Raw genomic sequence first — 26677 nt, 5'->3', positions numbered from 1 at the left:
CTGAGGTCATGATGAAGAGAGTTCAGGTGCTGAGTGCCTTTACTAGGAGGGGTGAAAAAGCAGAGCTGGGGTGTCAGCATCACCAGCAATGAATGCCCAATATCCCACAAGAAATGTCAGTCTTGGAATGCTAGTTTAGGTTTTTTGTATTCTTCCTTCCATGGACCTGAGGAGATAAGCTAGTTTTTGTGTTGGGCTTCACTTACTTATTTAGAAAGGTTATTTGTTGAATGCCTTCTTTATTTGCTCATGCCTTACCCTTCCCCCCCAGCATCACTTTTACGGCTGTACCCAAGACATGACTTGTGTGCTACCTCCTTCTGATGTATTGTTAACCTCTGCCTTGAGTTCAGGTGTTGTCTCGCAGCGAGCATTCTGTTATGCATGAGAAAACATGATCTGTAACAGCGCAGGATCTCCTCAGTACTACCGCTTCCTCACTAACCGTGTCGGCCGCTCTCCTTGGATACCGCGGGACTGCTCTGGAGCCGGGCTCTGTGTGTCAGGCGGCGTTGGGCCGGGGGGAGAGCAGTGAACATCATCCGTCTGCCGTGTACGTGCGGGGAGGGGAAAATAAAGATGTCAGTGCTGAACTCTGCCTCCATCCGCCCTTTTCGTGGCGCGCCGGCCGAGTGCCGCGTCTCCGTGCTGGGGCTGGAAGGGGCGGCGGGCGGGGGTTGCCCGGCCCGTCCCTCCCTCAGCCCGGCCCCGCCGCCCGCCCGCCCTCGCGGCGCGCAGGCCTCTGGGAAAGCGCCGCCGCCAGGTGACAGCGCTCGGCGCTGCCGGAGCCCCAGCGGGCCGGGCTGAGGCGGCGGGGCCGGGCCGGGGCGCCGCGGAGGGGCGGGAGCCCGCCGGCCATCCCGGCGGCGCGGCCGGAACCATGGAGCGGGCGGCGGCGGCGGCAGCGGGGCCGGCGGTGGAGGGCGGTGGCGTGAGCCGGCGAGCCGTGCGGGCAGGGGGGGCCGCGGCGGCGGGCGCGGGGTCGCGGCAGCCCAGCACCGAGACCCTGGACAGGTGAGCGGGGCGGGGGGCGGGAGAGGGGGCGCCGCGGCCTGCGCGCCCCGCGGGGCCGGGCGGGGGGCCGCGGCGGCGGGCGCCCCTCGGCCCGAGCCTCGGCCGAGCGCGGCCCCCCGGCCTCGGGACGGCCTCCCCGGACCCCTCCGGCCCGAGAAGCTGCAATCTGGGGGCGGCTGCTGTGCAGCGGCGGATGGTCCGCGGCGGGAACCCGCTGTTGTCAAAGTTTCCTGCTGCGGTTGCCGTATGCCGGCAGTGCCGCCGCCGGCTTGGCCGAGGCTGAGGCGGCCGCGGGGCTTCGGCCCCGTGGTTTGGGGCAGCGTCCTGCAAACTCGGGCTGAGCCAAACTCGGGCTGAGCCCGTCCGTGGGTTTTGAGATTGTTGCCGATTGGGGTTTTTTTCGTGCATGTATTTAATGTGCAGAGGTATGACTGTCCCCCGGTGTGCGGTGTGTCCCGGAGTTCTGTCCGTGTGTCCCTGTGTGTGTGCGGTGTGTTCCCGGTGCGTGTCTGTCGGTGTCTGCGGTGTGTCCCGGTGTCCCGTCTGTCCGTAGGGGGGTGTGGTGCCTCTTCGGTTCCCGGCTGGCCGTGAGTCCGCAGGGTCTCACCAGAACGGTGCCAGGCCCTGGGTGCCAGGTGGGACCACACCTCCTCCAGCAGCCGCTGGCAGAGACGTTCCTTCACTCAGAAGTTTCCAGCTGAAGGCAGACTTCAGAACTGAGTTTAAAAATCCTTAAACAAGGAGTAGAAATGAACGGAAATCTCACCCTGATGAAAACGAAATAAAAAAGAATATTTAAAATCAGCGCTAGATTCTAGTCTCTGTATTCTCTCATTTTTTCTGTTAGGAAAAACCTGGGGTTTTACATCATTCTAGTGAGGATGGAAGTCAATTGTCCATTTTCTATCATCAAAACATACACCTTTGTATTCCTTATTAATGCACTTTCTTATCCTAATTTTCATCTTCCATTCTTCTGATCTTGCTCTATCCTGGGCCAGTTATAATGTCCATTTGTCATATACTTTATTTGTTTGCTGGTACGGTTGTACCAGGCCAGGCTGTGTGTGACTGCAGATGAGACAGAGTGCAAGGGCAGTCAGTGCTGGTGTGTGCCCCACTGGTGCGTGGGGAGAAGGCGTATTGGTGTGACCAGTGTTCTGTGGAGCACTGACACATCCCCCACACTGGTCTCAGGGGATGATCCTGCATTCATATTCGTTTTCCTGCTGCTATTAGCTCTGTTGGTATAATGATTCCTGGTGAAGATAAGACATAGAAAAATAAATCCTTTTCTTAATTAGCAAGTGAGTGCTTATTTGGAAACAAACTTAGGCAAGCCCTGAAGAGATACACTGGAAATTAAGAGATGTGAGAGAATGAGAAATAAACGAGGTAAGAAAAGAATTACTGTAGGTTTTAGCCCTTGGATTCTTTTGCAAAACTTAAGTGAAGAGTTCTCTAAGTGAATCTGGGTTCGAGTTCAGCACTAACCTGAAATTTATCTTTGTTGTTCAAGCAGGACTATCATAGATGTGTTTTAGTTGCAAAACAACATTGTGAGATCTAGTCCTGTGTAGATTGTGCAGGTGGGGTGAAAGCTATTAAAATTTATCAGAAAAGTTTTGAAAGATCTTCCATTTCAGGTATGTTGTTGTTGCATGGATCTCTGCCTTATACCTAGTTATACTGGCAGAGTTAATGTAAGGAAGGAGCTCTTGTCCATAGTAATTGGTTATCTAAGGGTGTTACCCCGCCCTCTTAATGTCTGAGGTGTGGTGCACCTGCTGGGTGCTGGCTGTGTGTAAGTGTATTCACTTCAGTGTCATGGAACGTTCACAGAATCCAAAGCTAGTTTATGAATTAACTAAAAAAAAAAATCAACATTTTCTTTCTGTACTTTACTTCTGAATAAGCATTCAATCTGTAGAAGAGCCCAGCTGAATGGTTTGAAGAAAAGTGGCAGTTATCGAAAATATCAGCTGAGGCTATGGTAACACTCAGGGAACCAGTTCCCTCTGGCATTCCCAGTTTTTACTTGGATACCTGTGTGTTTTGAAGCAGACCTAGTGCACTTCAGACTGTCATTGCTTCTACCTCTCAGTACTGCAGTACTTGTGAGCAGCACTAGTTTAGGGGACTGTTCTCAAACTGCATTACCTGCAATTTAGTGTGGTTCAGATGCTTTAGGGTTCTTGTAAATAGCCTACACCGAACATCATCACTGTGGCATGGGAGAGCCCACATGAAGATTATCCAAGATTTATTTCATGAATTGGAAAAAAATGCAGTTAACTAGAAGTTATCCTTTAGAAAGCATGTATTTTCAACATTTAATATAGAATACAACGTTAGCATCGTTTAATTTTTTTAATACTAGCATGAAGTACTGAGGATTTACAGAATAATCAGGACATATTGATAAGGACAGTATAAGGAGTTTCCTATTACTTGGCCAAACTCATTCCACGGGTGGCTTTAAGAAAAAAGCGTGTGAGTGATAAAAATTACACTGGATAAGGAACATAACATTTTTTAAGTTCCTGGGACCCTAACCTCGCTTTTAACCTCCTGACAGCTCTGTGTCTCTGACATGAACTAGTAAAATTCTTTTTCGTAATTTGATCAGAAAAATAGTTGCATTCTGCCCACAAAGCAACCCAAGTTTTATGATGTTAGTGATCAGTTACAGTGTTGCTTTCTGGACTTCTCAGTTGCTATGCTGTTCAAAATACACATTTTGAATTACTGCTAAATAACTTGAAATTTCTGATTTTGTAGCCCGACTGGATCCCACGTGGAATGGTGTAAACAGCTGATAGCTGCAACCATTTCGAGTCAGATTTCAGGGTCTGTCCCATCAGAGGGTGTGTCCAGAGACTATAGGGTAAGTGACTTTTGAGGAATGCATTGATTTGTTTTAAGATAAAAGAGTGGGAGATCGGAAAGGTCCTTGCTATGTTGATTAGCAGGTGGTAAGTACTTGAGTGATTGCTGAATGTTTCAGAAGTAAAAACATCTCATTATGTGTAGGAGTCTCTTGAATCTGCTTTGTGTTTTCCTCCGTATTTAGAATAGTGCTGTTGAAGTCTACAGAATAAAAATTAACAGAAAGGTAAAAGGAAAATTTAGAAGTCAGTGTTTTGAATAAAATGTCAGAAGTGAGTTGTCTTTTTTTGGGTTACTATATAAAATAATTGGTAAAGTAGATTATAGTTACAGGTTGAAATGGTTTCTAGTGTGTGTTATTCAGAGTGCAGAATTGAGTGCCTCAGATTTCACAAAGAATAAATGAATGACTTTGTTACTGTGCAGAGAACATAACTGAGTATCATGTTTCATGGTGTTTCACCGGAGACACTGAATTTAAAATCAAACAAACAAGTCACCTTTTTCATTCCCTCCCAGCAAAATTTTTGTCACTAAGGTAATGAGTGCACAGCATGGTTTACCTGACAGTTCCACTGTGCATTTGTGCCCCTGTTCTTTCACGCTCACTGGCTGTTCGCTCCATGCAGCCACTCAACTCAGCTGTCAAGAATGGAGCATGGGCAGTTTTTCTCCTCTCACAACGTGATAGAAGTTACCCATGTTTCAATTCCCTTTAGAAGCCCAACTTCCTGCTGTCTAGATTCCTTTTTCTTCCTAGATATGTAACAGTTTTATTGTCTTCATACAGAATGGCCAAAGGAAGGTTTTTATCTCTTTTGTTTGTTTTGTTTTAACTAGATTTTAATTCACATATGCTTGCTCTGTGATTACAAAGTTTGTTATCTGGAAGTAGCGTATTTTAGATTCAGTGACAACAGGTCAGATTCAGCTTGAGTCTGAGATGAGTCCATAAAATATTTTTGACTGTAGTGTATTTAAAAGTTCAACCTCAACAGAGTTTCACACTATTGGTACAGTCAGCAGCTTGTAAAGAGTAGCTCTCCCATACTACAGCAGCTGAATTGCAAATGCTTGCTCCAGGTCAAGGCCAACATTTTTGGTAAAACGCTGTGGGAAACGTTGCATTACAGCTGTTGGTGTTGTATTTGCCAAGGATTTCATCTTAAAATCCAAGTGTGTAAGCTTGGTGTTCAGTTTATCTCTGAGTTAGAATGCATTCCTCTGGAATGAAGAGCACTGTTTAATTTTGAATAACTTCCATCTCTATACCAGACTCATCTCAGATATTATTTAACAGGAATAAATCTTTTAAGGCCTAATTAAAATTCTGCTTCAGTCTCTCTCTGAGAAATGAGAGAAAAGGATTTAAGCCTGATGGTTTAAATTAAGAATTTTTGTGGTTAAATTGTATTCGACATCATTGCATTGCTGTGGTTTGAAATCCCATATTTGTATATAACTTGATGGAATTTTTTATGGTTGCTTACTCAGTACCACTAACAGGTTGGGGTTTCTCATTATTACTGTGGAATTCATACATGAAAAGACAATGCCCGTATATAGCTCAGTTTTCCTTTGAGACATCATTCTCTTTTGATGCACTTTCCTGGGTCTTCATTACCTTTGGTTACCTTGAATTGCTGCATTTAGAGACTATCTTACAACTCAGAACCTTCAGGTCGGGTCAGATGTGCATGTTTGCTTCTGGAACTGGTCAGGTAGTTCTGTTAGTTTGTGCTGGATTTACCAGGAACTCACTGCTTTATTCTTTCTTTCATCCTTTTTTTACTGTTAAAATTAATTTGCAAAACTAGGTAAATATATTGATTCTTTTATCTAACGGTGTTACTCATGTTACTCTTACATGACTTACCTTACCAGAATGTGATTTAAGGGAAGGGGAGTCAAAGGGGGAAGCAAAGGGGCAGCTAATGGGCTGGTCAGAACTGGAGAGCACCGGGGAAGCTCTAAACCCTGCAGCAACATGATCTCAGTCTGAGTTGAGCTGTGCTCTGTGTGTCTTCTCTGACACATGCTCTGCCTGCAGAGTGTTCTTGAATGAGGGGCTCATATAAATGAAAATTGCTTAGATTGTAGTTGCTGACTACAAACACCTTCAGAAGCTGGGAAGAGTTGTCTTTCTCTGAAAGGTCAGGTGGCTCTCCTTCATGGCTGTTAGTGCAGGTTTATTGTATTCCACCTAGAAGGATTACCAGGCTCTTTTTTCTCTTACAACAATAGCACACTGTAGCAGGATAAAAGGGTGATTACGAATGAATCTATCCAAAGACCTTGGTGTTTGTTACATCGCTAAAATGAAGTGGCTGAGATTTTTTTTTAGACCAAAACAATTCTGCAAATGCAAGTTACTAGTTCTGCATAGTGTCGTTTTGTTCTTTCAGAATCCAGCTATAATTAAAATGTTTGGGAGTAGAGTTCTTTTGAAAATCTGGTGAAATAAGATACAGTGTCTTTAACGAATCAAATCTGTGTGTTTCATTGGATAACATTTTATATTTTAACTAACAGGTGTACAGGAGGCCGGTTATACGGGTAAGATTACCTTTGGCTAGCAGTGAACGGCCTCCTACCTGTGTGTCTCTTGTGCTGTGTGAGATCTTGGTGTGTCAAGCGTTCTTCTTTACCTCATTAATGGGTTTTATGAACCAGTCAGACCATTTTGCTATGCAGTGCAACAGCTTCTTTGCCATAGAAATGCTTTATATACATTACAATGTTTTCGTGAGCAATAAAAGTCAATGTGTAAGAGAGCAATATTTTAAAATTATGTTATGAATGTGCAATACTAACTTCAGTTTTATTACATTAATTTTGACAAAATGGATGCTTGCAATTCAGGTTTACATGCTTCAGAGTGCAGAGTACTGTGTTAGCAGCTCTAACATGTCTATGCTAAAGAATACCAGTGGTGAAAGCATTAAGTCTGTGTCTGTCCTATTTAAATAAGTTCCAAATTCATGCTTGCCTTTGTACTTGTTTTACATTAGTTGTTACCAAGCTGTAACAGGATTGAAGGTTAGGTTTGAAGTTAGGCACTAGTGCAATGACCTACATCTTTTTAATGATAATTTTGATACTAGAGCTTGCCCATTGTTCACTGAAGATTAAGAAGGGCCTTGTTTTCTTGCCCCTCTCTCTTAGTAACATTTATGGAGTGAGAAGTGATCTGGATAGTGTTTTGACATTGTTCATGAAATGCGTCCAACACTTTTATTCAAACAAAGACCTCTTGTTCAGTCTGAAGCCAAGAGATGAAGTCTGAATGATTTCTTTTTCTCATCCATTGTTTACATATTTTAAAATGATGTATTTAGTCCAATCATCCAAATCCACAAGTTGATCTTTTTTTTTTCTTTTAAATAGCTAACGCTTCAAATAATTGGTCTGAGTTGAGTAACAAAAACTGGTTTTGTTCAGTTTTTCCCAGTTCTGTGTAAAGGCTTTGATATTTGAATGGTCTGCTCTGCTTGTCTTTCATATATTTAAAATTCTTTGGTGTATTTGCTCATTGTCCTGCTGGTTTTCTTCCAGAGATCACAATGTCTTATTTTTCTTTGATTTCAGAAACAACATAATTATAATCTGAAATTTAAGTAATTTCTGTATAACAGAATTCTAGCCATACCTAAATGTTAGTAGTCCTTTATAACTTGAAAGGGTTTTTTAAGTGCTTACAATTTTTTTAACTCATGTAAAGTTCAAATTATCTGAAGGTATCTGAAGTCCTTCTTCTAAGTTGTTTCTTGAGGGTTCTGTAGAAATCCTGTAAAAAGAGAAATTGACTTTTAACAAACATTTGTAAATTTAGACTGAGGCTGATTTTACAGTCTGACCAAGTGAGAAGTTCTTTGCATTTAAACTGGGAGTAATAGACTGTCACGAGCACAACTTCTCTCCAGTTGTTAAAGAAAGAAGACGGAAGAACATTTTTGGCTGAACATACTAAAACAATTCCTTCAGCTGACCTGATGACATTTGTGCTTCTTTCTGGTGTGCATAAGGACCTTATGTTTATTAAAGAAGTTTAATTAATGTTCAGGATTTGCTGCCAATTGATGCAAAAATCAATTAATGTGAAAATGTGAATTGTTTGCCTATTTTGCTGTGAGTAGTGATTTTAGGTTCTGTGAAGTTACTGGCTGAGTTTCAAGCCACAACATAGAAGTTGCTGGAAAGATACGTTAAACTATAAAGTTGAGAGCTCAGTTACAACATGTTTTACACAGTAAAGCATTTTTAAAGTCTCTAGATACTTCTATTTGGTGTCGACCTGGTTTTTTCTGTGAAAGATTGCATGAGTTTTCCCATAATGCTGCCTTTGCGAGCTGTACTCAATTTCTTCTAGTGATAAGCATGTGGCGTTTTTGAAATTAATTTTCTTCACTGTAAGGTTATTTGTCTTAAAAAGACAGTACATACTTTTATGTTCTTATCTACAGAGCACTGATTCTTTTGTGAAAAAGGGAGTAAATTTTTCGTTTTGTGTTGTGCCAAATAACATTCAAAGGATGGTGCTAATAGCTTGGATTCCTTTCTGTCGAAAGTAGTGTGTGCCAGGAGTGGAAGATTTTGGAAAGCTAAACTGGAGTCGAAGTATATGCTGTCTTTTTAAGGAAATTTTTAAAAAGGGAAACAAAAACTGAGAAGATTCTGTCCTTTCACCTGTTGTTTGCATTTTTTTTGCTGTTACTTCTCTCTTGCTCTACTGCTGCCTCATGCAAAGCAGGAGATTCAGGATGGACACAATGGCTATCATTCTGAAGCAGAACCTGATCAGGTGGCAAGTTTTACTCATCTTTCATTCATTAACTGTGTAGCAAGGTACTATATATTAGTACTCATACAGTGCATACAAATCTTACATTTCTTATTCAAGAGAAGCCCTAGAAAGCATTTAGTGTGTAACTGGTTATGTGATAGGCAGACTTTTCTTGTAAGGTCATGTAGTCTAAAATGTAATGCTGAACATAAGCCCCACATAACAGAGCACATCCATCTTCAGTTTGTAAGCACTGGCTATTTCTCTACACATTGTTTTTTGTGATTGGGTGCTGCATGTAAAATTTCAATAGTTTTCAAGGAAATCTGAAGCCAGAGATCAGCTGAAATATTTTTAGAAATTATTTATTAGTGAGGGCTTGTGGTAGTCTATTTGGAAGCAGACAGATCCTCCCAATTACGTATATGTGGGTCAGAGCTGCAATACAAGGGAAAGGTTCCTTGTTTGCTTTAACAAGTTAGCCCATTATATTTATTCAGGATGTAAAAAATTGAAACCCTAATATCTCATCATTTTGACCTGAGATCACTTTCACTCGTGGTCCTTAACAGACCCACAAACTGTTTTATGCTGTATTACAATCTTCAGTACATTGTAAATCTTAGCTGCCAGCAAAGGACCCAAAGAATCCATCATGTATCATTCAGCAATGAAGCCATTTACCTCAATGAAAAGTTATGAAACTAACCAGTATTTTGAAATTGCTAATAGTTCTTCTGTATTTTGTTGTTACTTCATTCTTAATCCGACCTTCTGGATCCAAAATTCTTATAGTGAACCTATTACATAACCTGTGGCACTCTCAGTAAGGTATTGATTGAAATAAAGCATTGTGGGGTGCTTCTTGCTATCAAAACCACAAAGTTAAAATGTTAAATAAAGTTTCTGCCATATAATTTTCTCAGATGAAAACAATCAAATATTAAATAAGCAGCATTAGAATTAAAAAAATAATAAGAGCTTGAAAATGTTCTCAAATAGATAAAATACCCCAAATAATACCTGCATTCAGCAAAACACTAACAAAATGTTAATTACTAATTTGGGCTGATCTTATTGTTCATATTTTTGTATGCTATATGTAGCTAGCATGTGAAACTAATTGTTGCATAAATGCTTTGTTACTAATATGTTACTAATGTGTATGTCTGTGTTACATTTTAATACAAAAATTTGTGTTTGGTTGTTTTTTGTTCCTTTCTTTTACTGTGGTACTGTTAGTACAGTTGTGTGATTTAAAAAAGGACACACTTCTTGTGTTTCAGTAATCTGGTAGTAAAAGCACTTTGCATCAAAATATATCGATGTGGTACAGATGGAGACTGAGATTTACTCACGATTTTGGATTTCTGCCAGGCACTGCGGGATGGAAACAAACTAGCACAGATGGAAGAGGCTCCACTTTTTCCTGGAGAATCAATCAAAGTTATCGGTAAGTGTACTACTGAGTGCTGCATTGAATACTATTAAATTGCTAGTTTATTTAAAAACATAATATTATTTCCTTTTGACTTTTGTTATTTAATTTAATGCCACTTTAGATTAACTGATTAGATGTGGATTTCTTTTCTTTGTCTTTTAAATCCAAGTGTTGGCAGGAGAAACCAGATCCAGAGGATGACTTGCTCCATATAGATAATTTCTTTTTTTCCTAAGGATTTTTTGTTCCATAGAGGTGTATGTATTGTACTTCTGCTTGGGGGTGCCAAGAATGTGTCATAGCTTCAAAATTGTAGTATCAAAAAACATGAGGTTGCAGTAAACTTAGTTTCCAGTTCTTAGGGGGATTTATTTCGCTTTGGCTTGTGACAGTGAGCTCTGTGTTAGCAGTGCAGTACTTCACTAGGAAAGAATACCCACAAATAGAAGTGAAAATGAATATGTGGGCATAGAACTGAATTACTTGGAGGTTGGGTGCATGTGGATCAGTAATTGCCCCTTTGGATGCTCTGTCTTTCGGGTGAGTGTGGGTGCTCTGCACCTCAGGGCAGGGACCAGAGCTGCCTGCAGCTGGGGGTACCTGCAGGGTGTTGGGGACCTGCCTGCCCTTGCTGCAGCCCTGCCCCAGGTGCTGAGGAGCTGCTGAGCAGCAGTGGGGCTAAGGAATTTGATTGCTTTCATTGCTGAGATAAAGACAACTCCGCAAGAATAAGCTTTCCTAAAGAGGTCAAGCATCAAAATCTTGTGAGTTTCAAATGAAAATAGATTGTTATGGAGTAAATGTATATAACAGTAAAACAAAGCTTTAATTGATCTGTTTTCCAGCTAAGGATGTTATGTATATCTGTCCATTTATGGGAGCAGTCAGTGGTACGCTCACAGTGACGGACTTCAGAATGTTTATCAAAAGTGTTGAGAGGGTAAGTCTTCACTATCTATCTGCCTATTGTTTCAGGTAGGAATGTTGCTGAAGTAGATTTCAAAAAGTGACAAATTCAGTGAAGTGTGATGTTTCACAGCAGTCTGCTAAACAGGAGTTATTGTTGGCTCTAATGAAACACATATGAATAATATTAATTTGTATTTCTTCTAATGTAATAAAATTGTTTTATATACAAATTTCAGGATCCACCTTTTGTTGTTGATGTTCCCCTTGGAGTTATAAGTAGGGTTGAAAAAATTGGAGTACAGAGCCATGGAGACAATTCATGTGGTATAGAAATAGTTTGCAAGGTAAGGCATGGTAGAGATTTTTTAATATTAAAATATTTTCATTTCATTTTTCTATAAGAGGAATCTGCCAGCCCATGTGCTGTTTTTCTGTCTGATCAGTTCCCTGTATTTGAATTGTGCTTCATTTATTTCAATTCCTCTATGATACTTGCAGTCTTAAACACTTCTGCATTTTGTCTCAAGGGTGAATTCAAAGAAAAAGTGGCTATTTTTATATCAAGCATCTCTAATGACACTCCTAGTTATCTCATATGAATGCTTACAGAACTCTGTTCTCTTGGGGGTTAGATGATGTCAGTGACTTTGTGTTCCATATATGCCTTCCTTCAAATGTCTTATATTTGCTTTTTCTTTTTTTTAATTTATCATAGAGTAAAACTGTAACTTATTTTTGACAGGATATGAGAAATTTGCGGCTGGCCTATAAACAGGAAGAGCAGAACAGATTGGAGATCTTTGAAAACCTTGTAACACGTGCATTTCCTGTTTCTAATGGACTGGTAAGTCTTAAGATGGAGAGGAGGTGTCACTGGCTCTCCTCTTTTGGGAAAGTGTAGGGGAGGAAATACAAGGGCTTTATAACAAACTTTGAAGTGTTGATTCATAAAATCTGTTGCAGAGCAGGCAGGCCATTCTGACCCTGGGTGCTTTTTGTATTAATTCATCAAACACTGCTGTGTCCTGCTATTGAAGTTAATTTATAAATAACCCTTGAGATCTAGATTTGCCTAATGTTGCTGATTAAAAATATGTATGTATTGACTCTTATTTTCTGCAGTAGGTAATTTAATATAGAAGTTCTGTCTAGTACAACAAATAGGTACAATTAATCTTGTTATTAGTTAGCTGCAGAATTCTGTTTCCATTTGCCTGGGTGGGTAAGGAACTGGTCAGGAGTAGGAAACCAATTTTCTCATCTTGGCATTGCCATTGATGTGTTGTGTGATCAGAGGCAAGTAACTTGAACTTTCTGTTTCCTGTCTTGGTTTTGTTAATTTTAAACTCATACTTAATGGAGAAAACTATTTTTAATCCTCTTTCTAGCTCAGTGTTTTCCAGTCTTGACTGACGGTGTTATGTCTGCTGTTCCAAGAGTTTTATAAGTGTTAGATTTGAAATACTGGAGTGTTCACTGTTTGGAGCTTGTTGTGCATACAACCTGTCAGGCAGTAATTTATGATTTTGTTTTGTTGTCTTTAGCCTCTTTTTGCATTCAGCTATAAAGAAAAGTTTGCAGTTAATGGCTGGAAAGTCTATGATCCAATGGCAGAATATAAGAGGCAGGTAAGTTATAGAAGTACTTGGTGTGGTTTTTTTTCTCCATCTCTCCCAGAGCCATTTAAACAAGGAAAAAATGTTACAGAAAACTCATCATTTTCAGCTCTTGCTACATGGACTATAACTGCCTACATCTCATGTTTGGGTAATAAAATGCAAGTGGCCTGAGTTTGAGTGCATTGAGCACCTGCTAAAGTTGATGGAGGTACAGGTGCTGAGTACTTGAGCAAATTGGTCTAACTTAACATGGTTCTGAAATCCACATTTTTCAAGTGCTGTTTCTACAAAATACAGGCTTTATAAAAAATTGAATTTGAGTAAGCAGCATTAAACAGAAGACTGACTGTTGTTTGTAATTTTAAATCTACATTTTCCATATGGTTATTTTCCATATCAGTTTAGTAGGAAAGACTTCCATTGGTTTATGATTCAGCATGAATACCTAAGTTTTTAACTTATTTAAAAGAAAACGTGGGCATGCCTTTTTTTAAAAAGGATGCAGGACATAAAATTTTTCGTTGCCCGAAACTCAGATATGTAAAGGCCTAACCTGAAAAATGCTAAACTGTTTTTACTTTCATACAGGGCTTGCCCAATGAGAGCTGGAAAATATCAAAAATTAACAGCACCTATGAGCTTTGTGATACGTACCCTGCTGTTCTTGTTGTGCCAACCAGTGTAAAGGACGATGACCTCTCAAAAGTGGCAGCATTTAGAGCAAAAGGGAGAGTTCCTGTAAGTGAAACTTGTACAAGAGGATATAAGTGCTTCTGAAATTTGTAGCTTACAAGAAATTATTAGTGTTGTTTTAGGCTTTATTTTTTAAATAACAGTGGGATGGCTTCCTTCCTGAGATGGGGTGGGGGGCAAAGAAAGAAGAATTAGGCTCAATGGGTTTAGAACTGAAGAGAGCAGCTCAAGTGCGAGTTTAATTGCACAATTATTGTGTCATGTAGTAAGTTTTTTGTTTAGAGTTAGCACTTCTAGGCCACAGTGGTGTCTGATGCTCTGGCATGTATTAGCTTGATTTGGAGTAGAATGTGTCATAGCCATAGTGCTTTGCTTGAGATTAGACAAGGTAGCATTAGAACCCCTGTAAATATGGTAGATGGTGTTGGTTATCGTGCTTAGCAAGGTAGTGTACAGGTCCATAGCCTTCCACATGGAAGCAGCTTCTCTTCTTCCACTGCCCTTCTTTTTCCAGTTTGAAAGATACAGGCTAAGTTGCTATTAGAAATAAAAGCTGAGATGTTTAGAATCACTCTGTACTCCAGCCTCAGATTTGGGATGAGCAGTCAGTGCTAGTGTGCTGTCAATATGCTTTTGCATCGGCCTGTCCTTAAACTTGCATTTGTTGATTTGCCAGGAAATAATGCCAAATAGGCATGTGATTGTCTAGTTGTTCTCTGGCCTGCTGCTTTTATAGTAGTATAGTAAATTAAATAGTATTCTCTTATTCCAGGTGTTATCCTGGATTCATCCTGAGAGCCAAGCAACAATAACACGATGCAGCCAGCCATCAGTTGGCCCAAATGATAAGCGTTGCAAAGAAGATGAAAAATATTTGCAGACAATAATGGATGCCAATGCTCAGTCACATAAACTTATCATCTTTGATGCCAGGCAGAATAGTGTTGCAGATACAAACAAGGTAGGTTGGTATCATAACTAGCATTAGTTCATCAGCCTTATTACAAGGCTGAAGCTTGAGCCAGATACCAGGATATGGAGAACCTGATGTTGAAAAGAGATAAGAAAGGGTCCCTAAAGAGGGCAGGGGAAGGAAGGTAAGTTGCTTGTAGCATTTTGGAAAGGCTGGCAGGAATCAAAGGCAGCATGAAGATATAGCTGAGAAATCATGCAGTAAAGCTCACAGAAGATCAAAGCTTTCATCAGTAATAAGGGGAAGGTGTATGGATGGATTATCAAATGTAGCCTGTTCAATTAGAATTTCTTTCACCTAAAAAAACACCCTCTAGTTTTTTTAGAAAAACAAAAGCCAAAAATATGTTTTTATTAGGGCTAAAATAATCCGTTCTCTCAGAAAATGCTGAAACTTGAGCAAAATAATTCTCTCTGTCCCTGAAGTCCTATACGTGTTCTTCTCATTGTCTGTTTTTTACCTTTTGAATGACAGGCTAAAGGTGGAGGATATGAAAGTGAAAGTGCCTACCCAAATGCAGAGCTGGTCTTTCTGGAGATTCACAATATACATGTAATGAGAGAATCCCTGCGGAAACTTAAAGAAATAGTTTATCCTACTATTGATGAGACTCGGTGGCTGTCAAACGTGGACTCCACACATTGGCTGGAATATATAAGGGTAAAATGTTTTTGATGTGAAAAATCAATTACTTTTTTAAACCATATTTTTAACTTGCACTTCAGAAAATATTGCCAAAAAAATGTTGAAACTCAAGCATGTTGCTTTAATCAGGATAATCTTGTGAAAAAGTTTTATTTTTAAATAGTCACTTAGAACACAGCATTTTAAGCATTCCATAATAACTTTGTATGTCCAGTTTTAGGTACTGGCAGACAGTGAGTTAATTCCCAATAGCACAGTATCGTATTTACTGCTGGACACTGTTTTATTTTCTTGGGAAGGAATGTTAGTGAGCAGTCCAGGGTTATCCCTCTTGTTTGGAAGAATGCCCTGGGAACTTCAGATTATATTTGAGCCACTGCCAAAAGGGCTTGACTGTGAATTCTGCAGTCCTTCTCATCCTTCCCTCCTTCAGTGCAATGTTACTGTTCTTGTGATGGGCACCTACATTTTCATGGGCTGTTTGTAGTCAGTGATCTATCAGGTTATCATCTGCCCTATTTAACGTAATATTAAAATAAGTCACTACCACACTCAGTTTTACAGTCAGTTTCACTAACCTTTGAAATTATTTTAGAGTAGATTATTTCATTACCACATTCAATCCGCTGTTTATGATTAATGTGGATGGAGCGTAATTTGTTTTATTAGCAGCTGGCTCAAATGTCATGCAAAACATGTTTGGGGTCGTTGATTAGTTTGACTGTCTGTTCAGCAGTGCCAGCTGACAACTGCAGCAGAGCCAGTAGAGGGAGCAAACATGAAATTAAGAGTCATATTTAATGATATTTTGGGAACAGTTTAATTTTCTTCTTTTCTTGAATTTGAACTATTTGAAACAGCTTTGGGAATCTTAGTATCTGGAAACTTTTCTTACCACCCTGGCATTAAATACAGTAGTCTATTGTGTGCCCATGGTCACCTTTCATTGCTGCTGACTCTGGTGAGGTTATTGGATTAGGCAGTGTCAGGAGTGAACTTTGATACCACTGTCAGACAGGCAACAATAGCACAGCAATTGGAAATTTCATTTAAATTATTTTAAAGAGTTGACACATGTGTGACATTATTCATTAATCTGTCCCTTACATGCTGCTTCACATTGATGGTACTGACAGCAGAAACTGCAGGCTGATTTCTTAAAAGCTGCCATTATTGTGTTACTGTGTTGATAGTAACTTTCTGAGATTTTTTCCAATAATTCCTTGCCTTTTGACTTGGCTTGTAATAGCATTAACAGTCTACAGCTTTATTCTTAACACATCTGCTGATTTCTGGGCTCAGACCAGTGTGGCTGTGTCCCAGTTTAATGCAATGCATTACTGGAAACTCACCTTCCAACCCCTGGCACCCACAGCGCTTCAGAGATGGTCCAGGAGTGTCTGTGAAGGCACCAGTAACTCTCTGTGTATGAAGGTAGGAGTAGCAACGTGGGTCACTTGGTGCTTATTGCACACCCAGGATATCTTCTGTCTGAGCGTAGAACTTGCACTATTAACTGTTTTTCAGTTCTTGTTTTTTAAGCCAATCCAAAGCCAGTTATTCATGAAGAGCCCTAACTGAAATACTGTGATGGTTACTAAGTTTTGAAACATCTGTAAAGAGTAATAAATTTGTAGAGGAAGCTGTTTTCTAAAGGCTGTTGTCCAAAGTGGAATAAAGTGCTTCACATACTCCACAGATACTTGCTGAATTAATAGTAAATGTGTTTTCTGTCTCCCATTCTTTGCTCATTTCCTGTACCTGTTCTGTTATTCTCAGCCGTTTTCCTTCAGAGGCATCTGTGTTCTCTTTAAAGCAAGCTATTGCGTACCTGTATGTTAAATAATAAATAAATTCGTTTTCTGCTTTTATTGAAGACCAAACTGTTTTTCTATTTAGTGCAGTAGAGATTTCTAACTGAAATAATTGGCAATTAACTAGTTCAGACCACGAACTCGGCTCTCTCATAGGCACTTTTGTATTATTTCTTGATATTTCCACCCTGGCATCCTTCAATTCTACCATAAAAGATATGCTCAATGAAAGATAGAATCAATGGAAATTGTCTCTAAAACATGGTTCTTGGAAGAGGTTTGAAGACTGGTCTTGTGCACAGCTTCTCCAGCAGATGCTCGCTTTCCTACTTCCCAGAAGATGTTTTTACATGCCTGGGAAGTGAAAAGTGCAAATATTTTGCAAGATTACATTTTCTGATGTTGGAATGCAGAATAGGAATTCTTCTGTGGTCCCATTTCTAGTGGTTGTTTTTTTCCCCCACATATTTTTCAGTGCCATGAGAGGTCATGTTAGAGACAAGTCTTCACAGGAGAGAGTTTATTTAAGTTTCTAAAAAGCTAGAGGGTGGCATTAGGGAACAAAATAGGTGTGGTTTTGAGTGGGGACAAGAGTAGCAAGTTCACACAGGTGATCTCAGTCCTGTGCCATCTCTGTCCTGTCCTCTCCTGCATTGCTCCCAAATCCAGGCTATTGATGGTCAGCTCAGAAGCTGAATGCAGTGTATACCGCATGCACCAACAAATCAGAACAGGCTCCCAGCCAGGGTTTTCTGGGTTTGTTTGGGTTGTGTTTTGATACAGATTAGCTGGATGATTTGTCCCTTTCTCTGAACTCGGTAGTTTCAGTTGAACTGAAAATGGAGCAAGAAAGAGTGATTGATTAATGTGAAATGAGCTTTGAAAACCTCAAACTTTCAGCCTTTGGAATAGATTACAGTATTTGTGTCTTTTCATCATAATACATCAGAATATCAATTAATTTAGAGAAGGGATTCCCAGGTTCATTTGTTATGTGCTGCTGATAATGGAGAGCTGGTAAGAACTCCGTCCTGGACAACAGAGTGCACGCAGTTTTTGTACCTCTAGGAATATACAGACCACCATTTGGAAACCTCTCATTTAAAGCATTCTCATCAGGATGATTATGTAATTAATCTGAAATTTTAGAACGTAATGACTTTAAGAGTATAAAATTATAACTTTTTTTTTTTTGTAGAGTTTTGGATAGTATTTAATACTCTTGTTTCTTCATTTTTGTTTAAGATGCTTCTTGCTGGAGCAGTACGAATTGCAGATAAAATTGAATCTGGTAAAACCTCTGTAGTGGTGCACTGCAGTGATGGCTGGGATCGAACTGCACAGCTCACTGCACTGGCCATGCTTATGCTGGACAGCTATTACAGAACCATCAAGGGCTTTGAAGTTCTTGTAGAGAAAGAATGGATAAGTTTTGGACATCGATTTGCAATGGTAAGCTGGAAAATTTAGTGTGCAGTTTGTCACCTTCAGGGCTTTTACTTTGAATAGGACATTTTCTCACAGTACTCTGCTGCATTTTAGTTATTGTCTCTGGTGTGCTTTTAATGGTCTGAGTGTGTCAGAGAATTGTGACCTGTTCATTTTTAACAGGAAACCTCTATGTGGCATATAATATAAAGTAAATAAAAATGAAGTGGTTTGAATGCAGTGGAGAGAAAAAGTCATGTGGCTTTTTTATGAGAATGAGGGATTGTAACTTATGTTATGGAGCTTATGAATGGAGAACCAAGAAAAACAATTAAGGTACTAAAGTGTAAAATGGCTGGAATTATTACTCTGATTTAAGGTTGAAGTGTTTATTTAACACATGGGCTAATGGGGAATTAGAATAAATTGTTATGACATTCTGTGGGCTCTGACTCTTAAGATGGTTTAGTAGAAATGGCATGTAGTTATGACAGGTGGAGATGGAATAACCATTTTTCCAGTTCAGTCTTAAATAAATTCCTACCAGTTTCACTCACTGGTAGAAATCAGTGGCTGTGCAGTAGAAGATGGGGAAACAACTGGAAGAGCTTTCCAGCTCTGCTCAAAAGTGAAGGCATGTCCATAAGTGAATATTGGGATGCATTTTTAGTAGTTGAAAAGTGCAAGTTAACATTATGGAAGACTTGCTTGTCTTGTTCACTACTGGAACATATTTAAGAGTTCCTGAGCTTCGCAGTGTTGGGATGGTACTGCAGACACACCAGACTGAAATGCAGTGTGCTCTGACTTCCAGCGAGTGGGACATGGAGATGATGATCATGCGGATGCTGACAGATCTCCCATTTTCCTTCAGTTCATTGACTGTGTTTGGCAAATGACAAAGCAGGTAAGATGCTGAAGAGTGTATTTCTATGAGGTATCAGTCTTTGACTTGGAAACATAATTTGTGTAGGAGAACACATTCCTTTACAGAGCAGTAGCTTGTTTACCTGGAGTTAGTTGCTCTGTGGCTGCACTGTGCACACAGAGGGAAACTTTGACTCAAAGTGAGGTACAAGGAGCTAGAGATTTTGTCTTGAAACCAAAATACCTGCAGTTTTTTTCTGTTTAAAATAGGCTTACAAAGGGTTTGCTGTTTACATAAATAAGAGTTATTGATGAGATAAATGATTTGTGTTGCATGTTCACTGGTGGAGTAGATGTTCATGTGGATTTATATTGTCCTTAAGAAACAGCAAAAATCTGGGCTGATTGTGAGCTGAGGTTAGTAGAAAGTTCTTTTATATATGTCTCAGATGTTAACATTTTTATCTTTATGTATACAGGACAGCATTTATACCAAACAAGCCTATTCTCTGATAAGTTTTCTTACTTCCATCACTGCTCTTAGCTCTAGCTCAGGGGAGATCTTTGAAATTAGTGATCTATAAGTACCAAAATATTCATCTTCTCATTTTTGTTCTGAAATGTTAAATTATTGAATGGAGTTAGTCTTCATTTTCCTTATTTGTGCCTCCATGAGCAAAACCTCAAGGTTTTTCTGAGCTTTTATATTGCAATTCTTTAATGGGGTAATTGAAATAGGTTGTCCACATGAAGGCTTTATTTCCAAGTGATTTAGCAGTTCTTGGTGCTTGACTCCTTTTTTTTTTTTTTTCTTCTTTCCCCTCTCTCTTTTCTTTTTTCTTCTTTCCTTTTTTTTCCTCCTTGATCTGTGCTTTTATGGTAAAAGCTGTTAAACTGAAGTCTGTCTAGTATGTGATTTGTTTTGAAGGGAGGAGGATAACAGTTTGGTTCCATATGATCCTAGCACTCCCAGATCTCTTACCTTGTTCTGAGCATGGTTCTTAAAAACTTACATCATAGTTGCCAAAACTTGTATTCAAAACAGTCATCTTTGGTGCTTTACGAAAGTTCCCTGCTGTTGTACTGGGCCCTTGTCCAGGGGGTCTTGTAGACTTTGTCTTTCTGTGTATCTATATTTCAACATTAACATGCTATTTAGTATGGCTGGAGAAAATAAATGAAAAAATCTGTCCCTCTTTCAGAGGAAAGCTAATAACAATAGCAAAGAGAAGCAGTTCTAAACACCTGGTAGGAACAAAAGTCCTCTGGGGAGATCCTTAACTGAGAGCAGCCTCTTCTATTTTTGTGATCTCCCTTGCTGCCTCCTATTTCTTGCTATAAACAGTTTAGTTCCCTCTAGTTTAAAAAACAGAAAGGGATGAGGGCAGAGGGGGAATCTATGAAACATTTTGCCAATACCACATTCAAAACCTGGATCCAGAAATTGTTCTGAAATTCGTGAACAGCACTGATATTGAAAAATCATTAATGTTGCACAGGAAAAAAAATAGAAAAAGTTGTTCTTGAACAGTTCTTGCCCAATTATTTCTATTTTTCAGTTGACTTGAACACTTAGAGAATAGATGTGGAGACTGTGATTATATTGACACAGACCTTTGAAAAACAGGATTCCCTTTTACCGTTGCGCAGATCACTTGCTCATAAAACACTGATAGTTCTGTGCCTTACAGTTCATGGTAAACATATGTGAAATGTTCCAAAGCTCAAATGAGTGTTAATGACCTCAGGAGGGTGTAAGGGCTCTGGTTTGGACATGGGCTAAAAGCAAGCAAATAGGCTCTTTTGGGGTCTTAAGAGTTATATTCTTAAAATAGTCACCTTAAAACAGTGAGAGAATCTCTAACTTCCCACTAAGATACAAATTTCCAGATAGCTTCAGGCAATGAAATTTAGTCCTTCACAGCCTAATATTTTCCCTTGGGTTTATGGTCTTCATGACACACAAATATAATAACAGAGAACTTGAGAGAAGTACATTGACATCAGATTTTAATAAAAAACATACGGTGAACTGATTTCCCTCCTCTTTTAGTAAATTCTGGTGATACTGAGTAGCAGATGTCAAATTGGAAAGACCACATGTGAGCTGATGAAATACTGATGCCTGGTGAAAATGAAACAGAACTGTAAAATTTACATGTAGCACTGCAGTTTAACTTCCTACCTTTCATGCACAGAACCCTCACAGGAGGAAGGTCTGTTTAAAGTCAGCTGAAAGTTTCATCCTGTTTGTTACTTGGTGTCAGCTGTTGCTGGAGGTGCATTTTTCACTGCATTCAGCAGTGCACTGTTCCTCTGTCTAGGGTTCAGTAAACCATTATTGTCCATTGCACAGTTGTTTGTGCCAAGTGTTTCAATGTTAAATGTTACTGTAGTACAGAACGAGTTCATTGATTAAAAAGCAAGTGTATTTTGAATGTCTCTGAATCACATGCCACTTGTCATCATCAGACTTAAACAAGATAATTTCTTTTTTTAAATGCTGCTTTAAAAAAACCCCAACAACTCCAGCAGCAACAAGTGGGAGATTTTAATGACCCATGTGTTTTCTCACAATTAGTGGATTTGACAAGAAGTAAATTTTCATTTGGGGAATTTTTCCACCTGAATTTTCAAGCAGACGCTAATAGGCTGGGAACTACAGAGGAAGGCATTTTTAGGTCAGTGATTTTTCAGCAGCAGTAATAGAAGCTTTACAGTCTTGATACATCAGCTCCAACAGTACAACTGTTGTATCCAAAGACAGGGTTTCAATGAAGTGCTATCACTTATTAATAAACTAGTTGGAGCGCAACCACTGATGTATGGAATTTTGAATATGCTTCACTAGATTAGAATAGTGGCCATGTCAGCATCCTTCTGATTAGTATGGACCTGTCACAACACACAACCCTGATGTGACAAGGCTCATTAAATACTTTCAGTTAAAGAGAGTCCCTTTACGAGATGCTTTGTCTTCAAAGTTTTTTCCAAATACCATTTTGATGCTTTGCAAATTATTTTTGCTCTCTGTATCTGGTTGCTGCTTTGAGCTGGACACAGCAGGCTGAGGTCAGAGACCCACTGAATTTTCTCCTGACTTGGTTCAGCATACCTGCTTGTCAAGTTCTGTTCATACTTCCTTAAAGTAATAGCTGTGTTTTTAACATCATTGTTTTGTAATTAAGTTTTGGCACGATTTCCTAGAGAGAAGGAAGTTCAAAAGTACTAACTTATGAACATGACAGAAAAAGAGATTTTGATAATCTTAATTTCCTCTATGCCTTATGAAAAGAAATGGTGAGAAGGCTGAAAACAGCCCTTGATTTGTGAGAGAAGCCCCAGTGTGAGCACACTGTGCTGGTGAACAGTGCACAGTCTGTAGCAGAGTAATAAGAAGGTTCCCATTCATTTTCTGTTTCATGATGCTGATAATCTCCTTACTCAAAATTTTCAGTTGGTATATATTAGCTTGAGAAGTCTTGGAATGTTTTTACAATGTTTGACTTAGCTCAATATTCTTTTTATAGAACATTGTTTAAAACTTAGATCTTTCTGGATTTAATACAAGCACACCCATTGTGTGTTATTCAGCTCTTTACTTTCAACATGAATAAACATTTGCCCTTCATAAATCACAGCTGACACTGAAGAGGAATTTCTGGATCAGCTAGTTCACCCACAGTCCCAATTGCTGTGTTACTCCTCCTAACTATAGGAGTCATCTTTATTTTAAGTAGCTCTTGAATACGCCAAAGTATTCAGTGTTCTTTAGTGGCACAAAGCAGAAGCCAGTCCTCCTCCTTCTACATATGTGAAATACTCACTTAAGATTTCTCCACATAACAGGAAATTCTGCCTTATAAATCTAAAACTTTGCAGTTTAGACTCCTGTGAATATGTATGCTTTCAGAGGGAGTGCACAAAGTTTGTTTCATTTGTCCTGAATATTATTCTCTTATAACATGCTCTTTATTGTTAATGAGAGAAATGCTTCCTTAAGTCTTCTCAATTTTTTATTCTTCTAAATGTCTATCATTCCATGTCTGTATTTGCTACCCTTGTCATACTGAACACAAAGTTATTTTGACACATCAAGCAGTTGCCATATGTAGTTCTACTGTGGTATTTGACTGAAGAAGGACTTTTTCCATCTGAATGGGCAGCAGCCCTTGGAGTTTGCAGTAATTTCTTCCTTTATGGATTTTTAGAGCACTACAGATTAGGAGAAACATTTTCAGATTTCTGACTGATTTTCTTAGAATATATCAGGTAACCTCTGCTTGTGAACAAAATACCTAATGGTCCTCAGGGGAATAACAGTTCTTTCATTTCAGATGTACGGGGTTGACTTTCCCATACAGAAGAAGAGGGATTAAAGGCTTATTGTATATAGCTGATGGTAAACTCAGGGGGTGTAATGGAGAAAAGTAACTTCGTTGAGTAGAAAGTGAAAGAAAAATTTTTTTATATATGTTAAGCACAATGTATGTACAGTAGTCTTTATTATTGAATTCCTTGCATGTTGAAATAGGAAATAAAACTCTTAAATGCCATTATCTTATTTTTTTCTTTTTTTTTTCCCCCAAATGTTTTCTTGTCCCGTAATAAGATATAAAGCGTATGTTTAAGAGGGTTCAGGGTAGAGCAAAATACTGTTAGAGCTTCTTAAAATGGATTGCTTTGTATCACCAGTTCCACATCAGCTAATGTTTGTATTCTGGTATACTTGGATAATGAATGCAAAGTATAGCTCTGAGAAGTATTGGTAAAGAAGTACGTAGGTGAAATGCATTATTGAAGTGGGAGTTACTGAAATTGCTGAGTTTTCCTGAAAATAATCCCTAAATAGGAAAAAAAATCTTACCTGAATTATTTGGTTATTTCCTATGTCTGACTTTCTTCCTTTCTACTCTGCTTAAAACAAAATTCAAAGTAATTTTACAATTTTTTTTTAATATCAGTTTCCTGCAGCCTTTGAATTCAACGAGCTATTTCTGATCACCATTCTGGATCACCTTTACAGCTGTCTCTTTGGGACTTTCTTATGCAACTGTGAAAAAGAGAGATTAAAAGAGGTAAATAATTTGTATAATGCAGATTCTTGGTTTTCTGATTTTATATGAAAATGCTTAGAAAATGACCTAAGAACACTTGAGCTGTGTTTTTGGATACTTTTGTCACATAGTCTTAAAAAACAATGCAGACATTACATTTCATGGTATGAGAAATATATACTGAGTGCCCTGCTGTTATGTGAGGTGGTACTTAGGTGTCTTTAGTTGTCATCTGTTTGGGGGGTTGGGGGTTTTAGTAAGTCCTCTTGTATATGTATTTAGCCAAAATACAAAATTTTAAATAATACTAATTATCAAATTATATTAGCATTTCTATTACTATTTCCAGAGGAGCGCCTATGGATGACTTGGCAGGTTACTATGGGATATAACTGGATGGAACTTGTGGTTGAGGACTAAATGAATGAAGTTAGGACTCAATGAAATATGTGTTTGTGAAAAAAAAAAAATTAAAATTTGTTAATATTCCAAGTACACTTTTGCTTACTTTTGGCTTTGTTGTTTTTACTACCTCATATTTTTAGAGCAAGTTACAATTCCTTGTGATACTTAGTTTTGCTTTTTTTTTTTTTTTTTTTTGGTTTGTCTCTACTACTTCTGTAGGGGAAAAGTTGCATGTAAATACCACAAGATGGAGCTGAATAACATGTTCTCAGCAAATGCAGGGTTTCCAGACAGCTTTCTTTCATAAATAAATAGTCAGATGCAATTCTCAATAAAGAAATGCAATTTAAGACACAGCGGTAGTAGAAACACATGCTTTACAAGACTGAAGGAGTTTAAAATTGCAAGATGAATCTGATGTAAGTTCAGATTTCCAGTCTTTGATCTAATCATTATTATGCTGATTAAATTTAGAGTAATGCAACTTTCAGAAGTGCAAGTAAAGGTACAAATAGTCAATTCAAAGCATAATATCAATTATTTGTTAGGAGCAAATAGTGTGAGTGGGAAAATTGAATAATTGTTTTTCACAGACGCTATTTTGGATCTTCCAAACTCCCTATCTCTTTACTGATATTCTTGTTAAAGCTAATTTTTTTAGTTTAGTTGGTCAGTGTGTAACCACATATTTAAGTAGCTGTATATATTGCTGTAAATTATGAGCAGTACAAGTTGCTTTTGCTCAACTAGACCTTAGTGTCTCTGAAAATAATATGCCTAAATCTCGTTTTTCCATTAGCCTTGGACCAAAACAAGTGTTCAGATGTTTTGCTGAATTTTTAAGGCTGTTTAATGATCAGCTATCAGAAGTGTTCTCAGACTGCATGTAATTTTCTAGCAGATAAGGTAAATTTCACAGACAGAATTAGTGATATGTAGATACTAACATCATAGTTTAAGATTTTGCAGTCCATGTCATTAATTATTTTAACTTTTTTTTCAATCAGGAGGTGAGCACAAAGACTGTATCTCTGTGGTCCTACATAAACAGCCAGTTAGAGGAGTTCACAAATCCCTTCTATGTAAACTATGAAAACCATGTGCTGTATCCTGTTGCCAGTCTGAACCATTTGGAACTCTGGGTGAACTACTACGTCAGGTGGAACCCGAGGATGCGGCCTCAGGTAAGAGCTTTCACATGTCTTCAGTGCTTTGGTGAAGGTCACAGAGATTAAGAGAAATTACTATTTTTCCTAGTGTCAAATGCAGCCTTTAATTCAAAAGTGCTCATCTGTTGCACGTATTTCAGCTGTCAGGGGAAAGGGTGTTTGTCTTGAAGATGATGCAGGATGTGTTCAAACTTGGAAAAAGGATGTTTTCCTTAAAGTCACCCGCAGACTAGGGAGTTATAGTATCACTGTATTGGTTTGTAAAGATTCACGGTCTTTTTTTGTCAGAAGATTACTTTAATAACACTTCTATAATACTTCGTAACACTTTTTAATACTTTTATTGCCTTAACCTTCTCGTAGTTTTGTGTACCTTTGTTTTTGATCATGTTTTGCCCTTTACCAACACTGACATAAAATATAGCAGCAGTTTCTGAAAGAACTGGACTATACCAACTCATTTTGCAGGCTCTCCAAATGAAGCATCGCGTGGATGCTTGTTATCAATTGACTTTGATAGTTTTAAGCTGGCATACTAAAGATTAAACACTCCCCATACATGCTCCTTGATTCATCCAGTATTTGTTCTTATAAGTAATGTCTGCTATTCAGATAAATCTCTAAATCTCATCAGACAAATGTTCCATATGCTCTCATGCTTAGAAGTCTGAAGAAAGAACATTCAGATTGTGTCACAGCCGTAATATATCTGAGTGTGCTACACCATCTCTTTATTAAGGTAACATTCCAAGGTACCCCTAAGCATATTATGATAAATTACCTGTATTAAGTGATTGCTCAAAAGCTGCTTTCATCTTCTAGCAGTTAGAATGAGATGCAGGTTTCAGATTTATTAGACATCCACAAGTCAGAGGCTGTAGTAAAAGATGGTGTTCCAAGGTAAGTTTCAAGGACACTACACTGGTAGAAGTCCAGGTATCTGAAAAATATCTTCTAAGGTCCTGGGAAAG

General features: G+C 38.8%; 1 protein-coding gene across 7 annotated transcripts in view; it reads left to right on the top strand.

Moving 5' to 3' along the window:
- The first annotated feature begins 908 nt into the window (after positions 1-908).
- The window catches only part of MTMR1 (myotubularin related protein 1), a 39387-nt gene continuing 13618 nt past the window's right edge, over positions 909-26677 (top strand). The window contains exons 1-16 of one of the 7 annotated variants that reach the window (XM_032123861.1): positions 909-1014; positions 3796-3901; positions 6436-6459; positions 8654-8704; positions 10064-10139; positions 10973-11067; positions 11273-11380; positions 11779-11880; positions 12581-12664; positions 13244-13393; positions 14121-14309; positions 14796-14981; positions 18026-18232; positions 19023-19115; positions 24040-24153; positions 25545-25721. In XM_032123861.1, coding sequence (XP_031979752.1) covers positions 10094-10139; positions 10973-11067; positions 11273-11380; positions 11779-11880; positions 12581-12664; positions 13244-13393; positions 14121-14309; positions 14796-14981; positions 18026-18232; positions 19023-19115; positions 24040-24153; positions 25545-25721 — 1551 coding nt within the window. In that variant the 5' untranslated portion in view covers positions 909-1014; positions 3796-3901; positions 6436-6459; positions 8654-8704; positions 10064-10093. Of the gene's footprint in view, positions 1015-3795; positions 3902-6435; positions 6460-8653; positions 8708-8727; positions 8749-10063; positions 10140-10972; positions 11068-11272; positions 11381-11778; positions 11881-12580; positions 12665-13243; positions 13394-14120; positions 14310-14795; positions 14982-18025; positions 18233-19022; positions 19116-24039; positions 24154-24756; positions 24957-25544; positions 25722-26677 lie in introns of those variants that run through there. The other 6 variants (XM_032123862.1, XM_032123866.1, XM_032123867.1 and 3 more) reach the window with 6 other exon arrangements.

Source organism: Corvus moneduloides, chromosome 14 (assembly GCF_009650955.1).
Source record: "Corvus moneduloides isolate bCorMon1 chromosome 14, bCorMon1.pri, whole genome shotgun sequence".
Taxonomy (NCBI): domain Eukaryota; kingdom Metazoa; phylum Chordata; class Aves; order Passeriformes; family Corvidae; genus Corvus; species Corvus moneduloides.
This window is presented reverse-complemented; position numbering and strand designations above follow the sequence as displayed.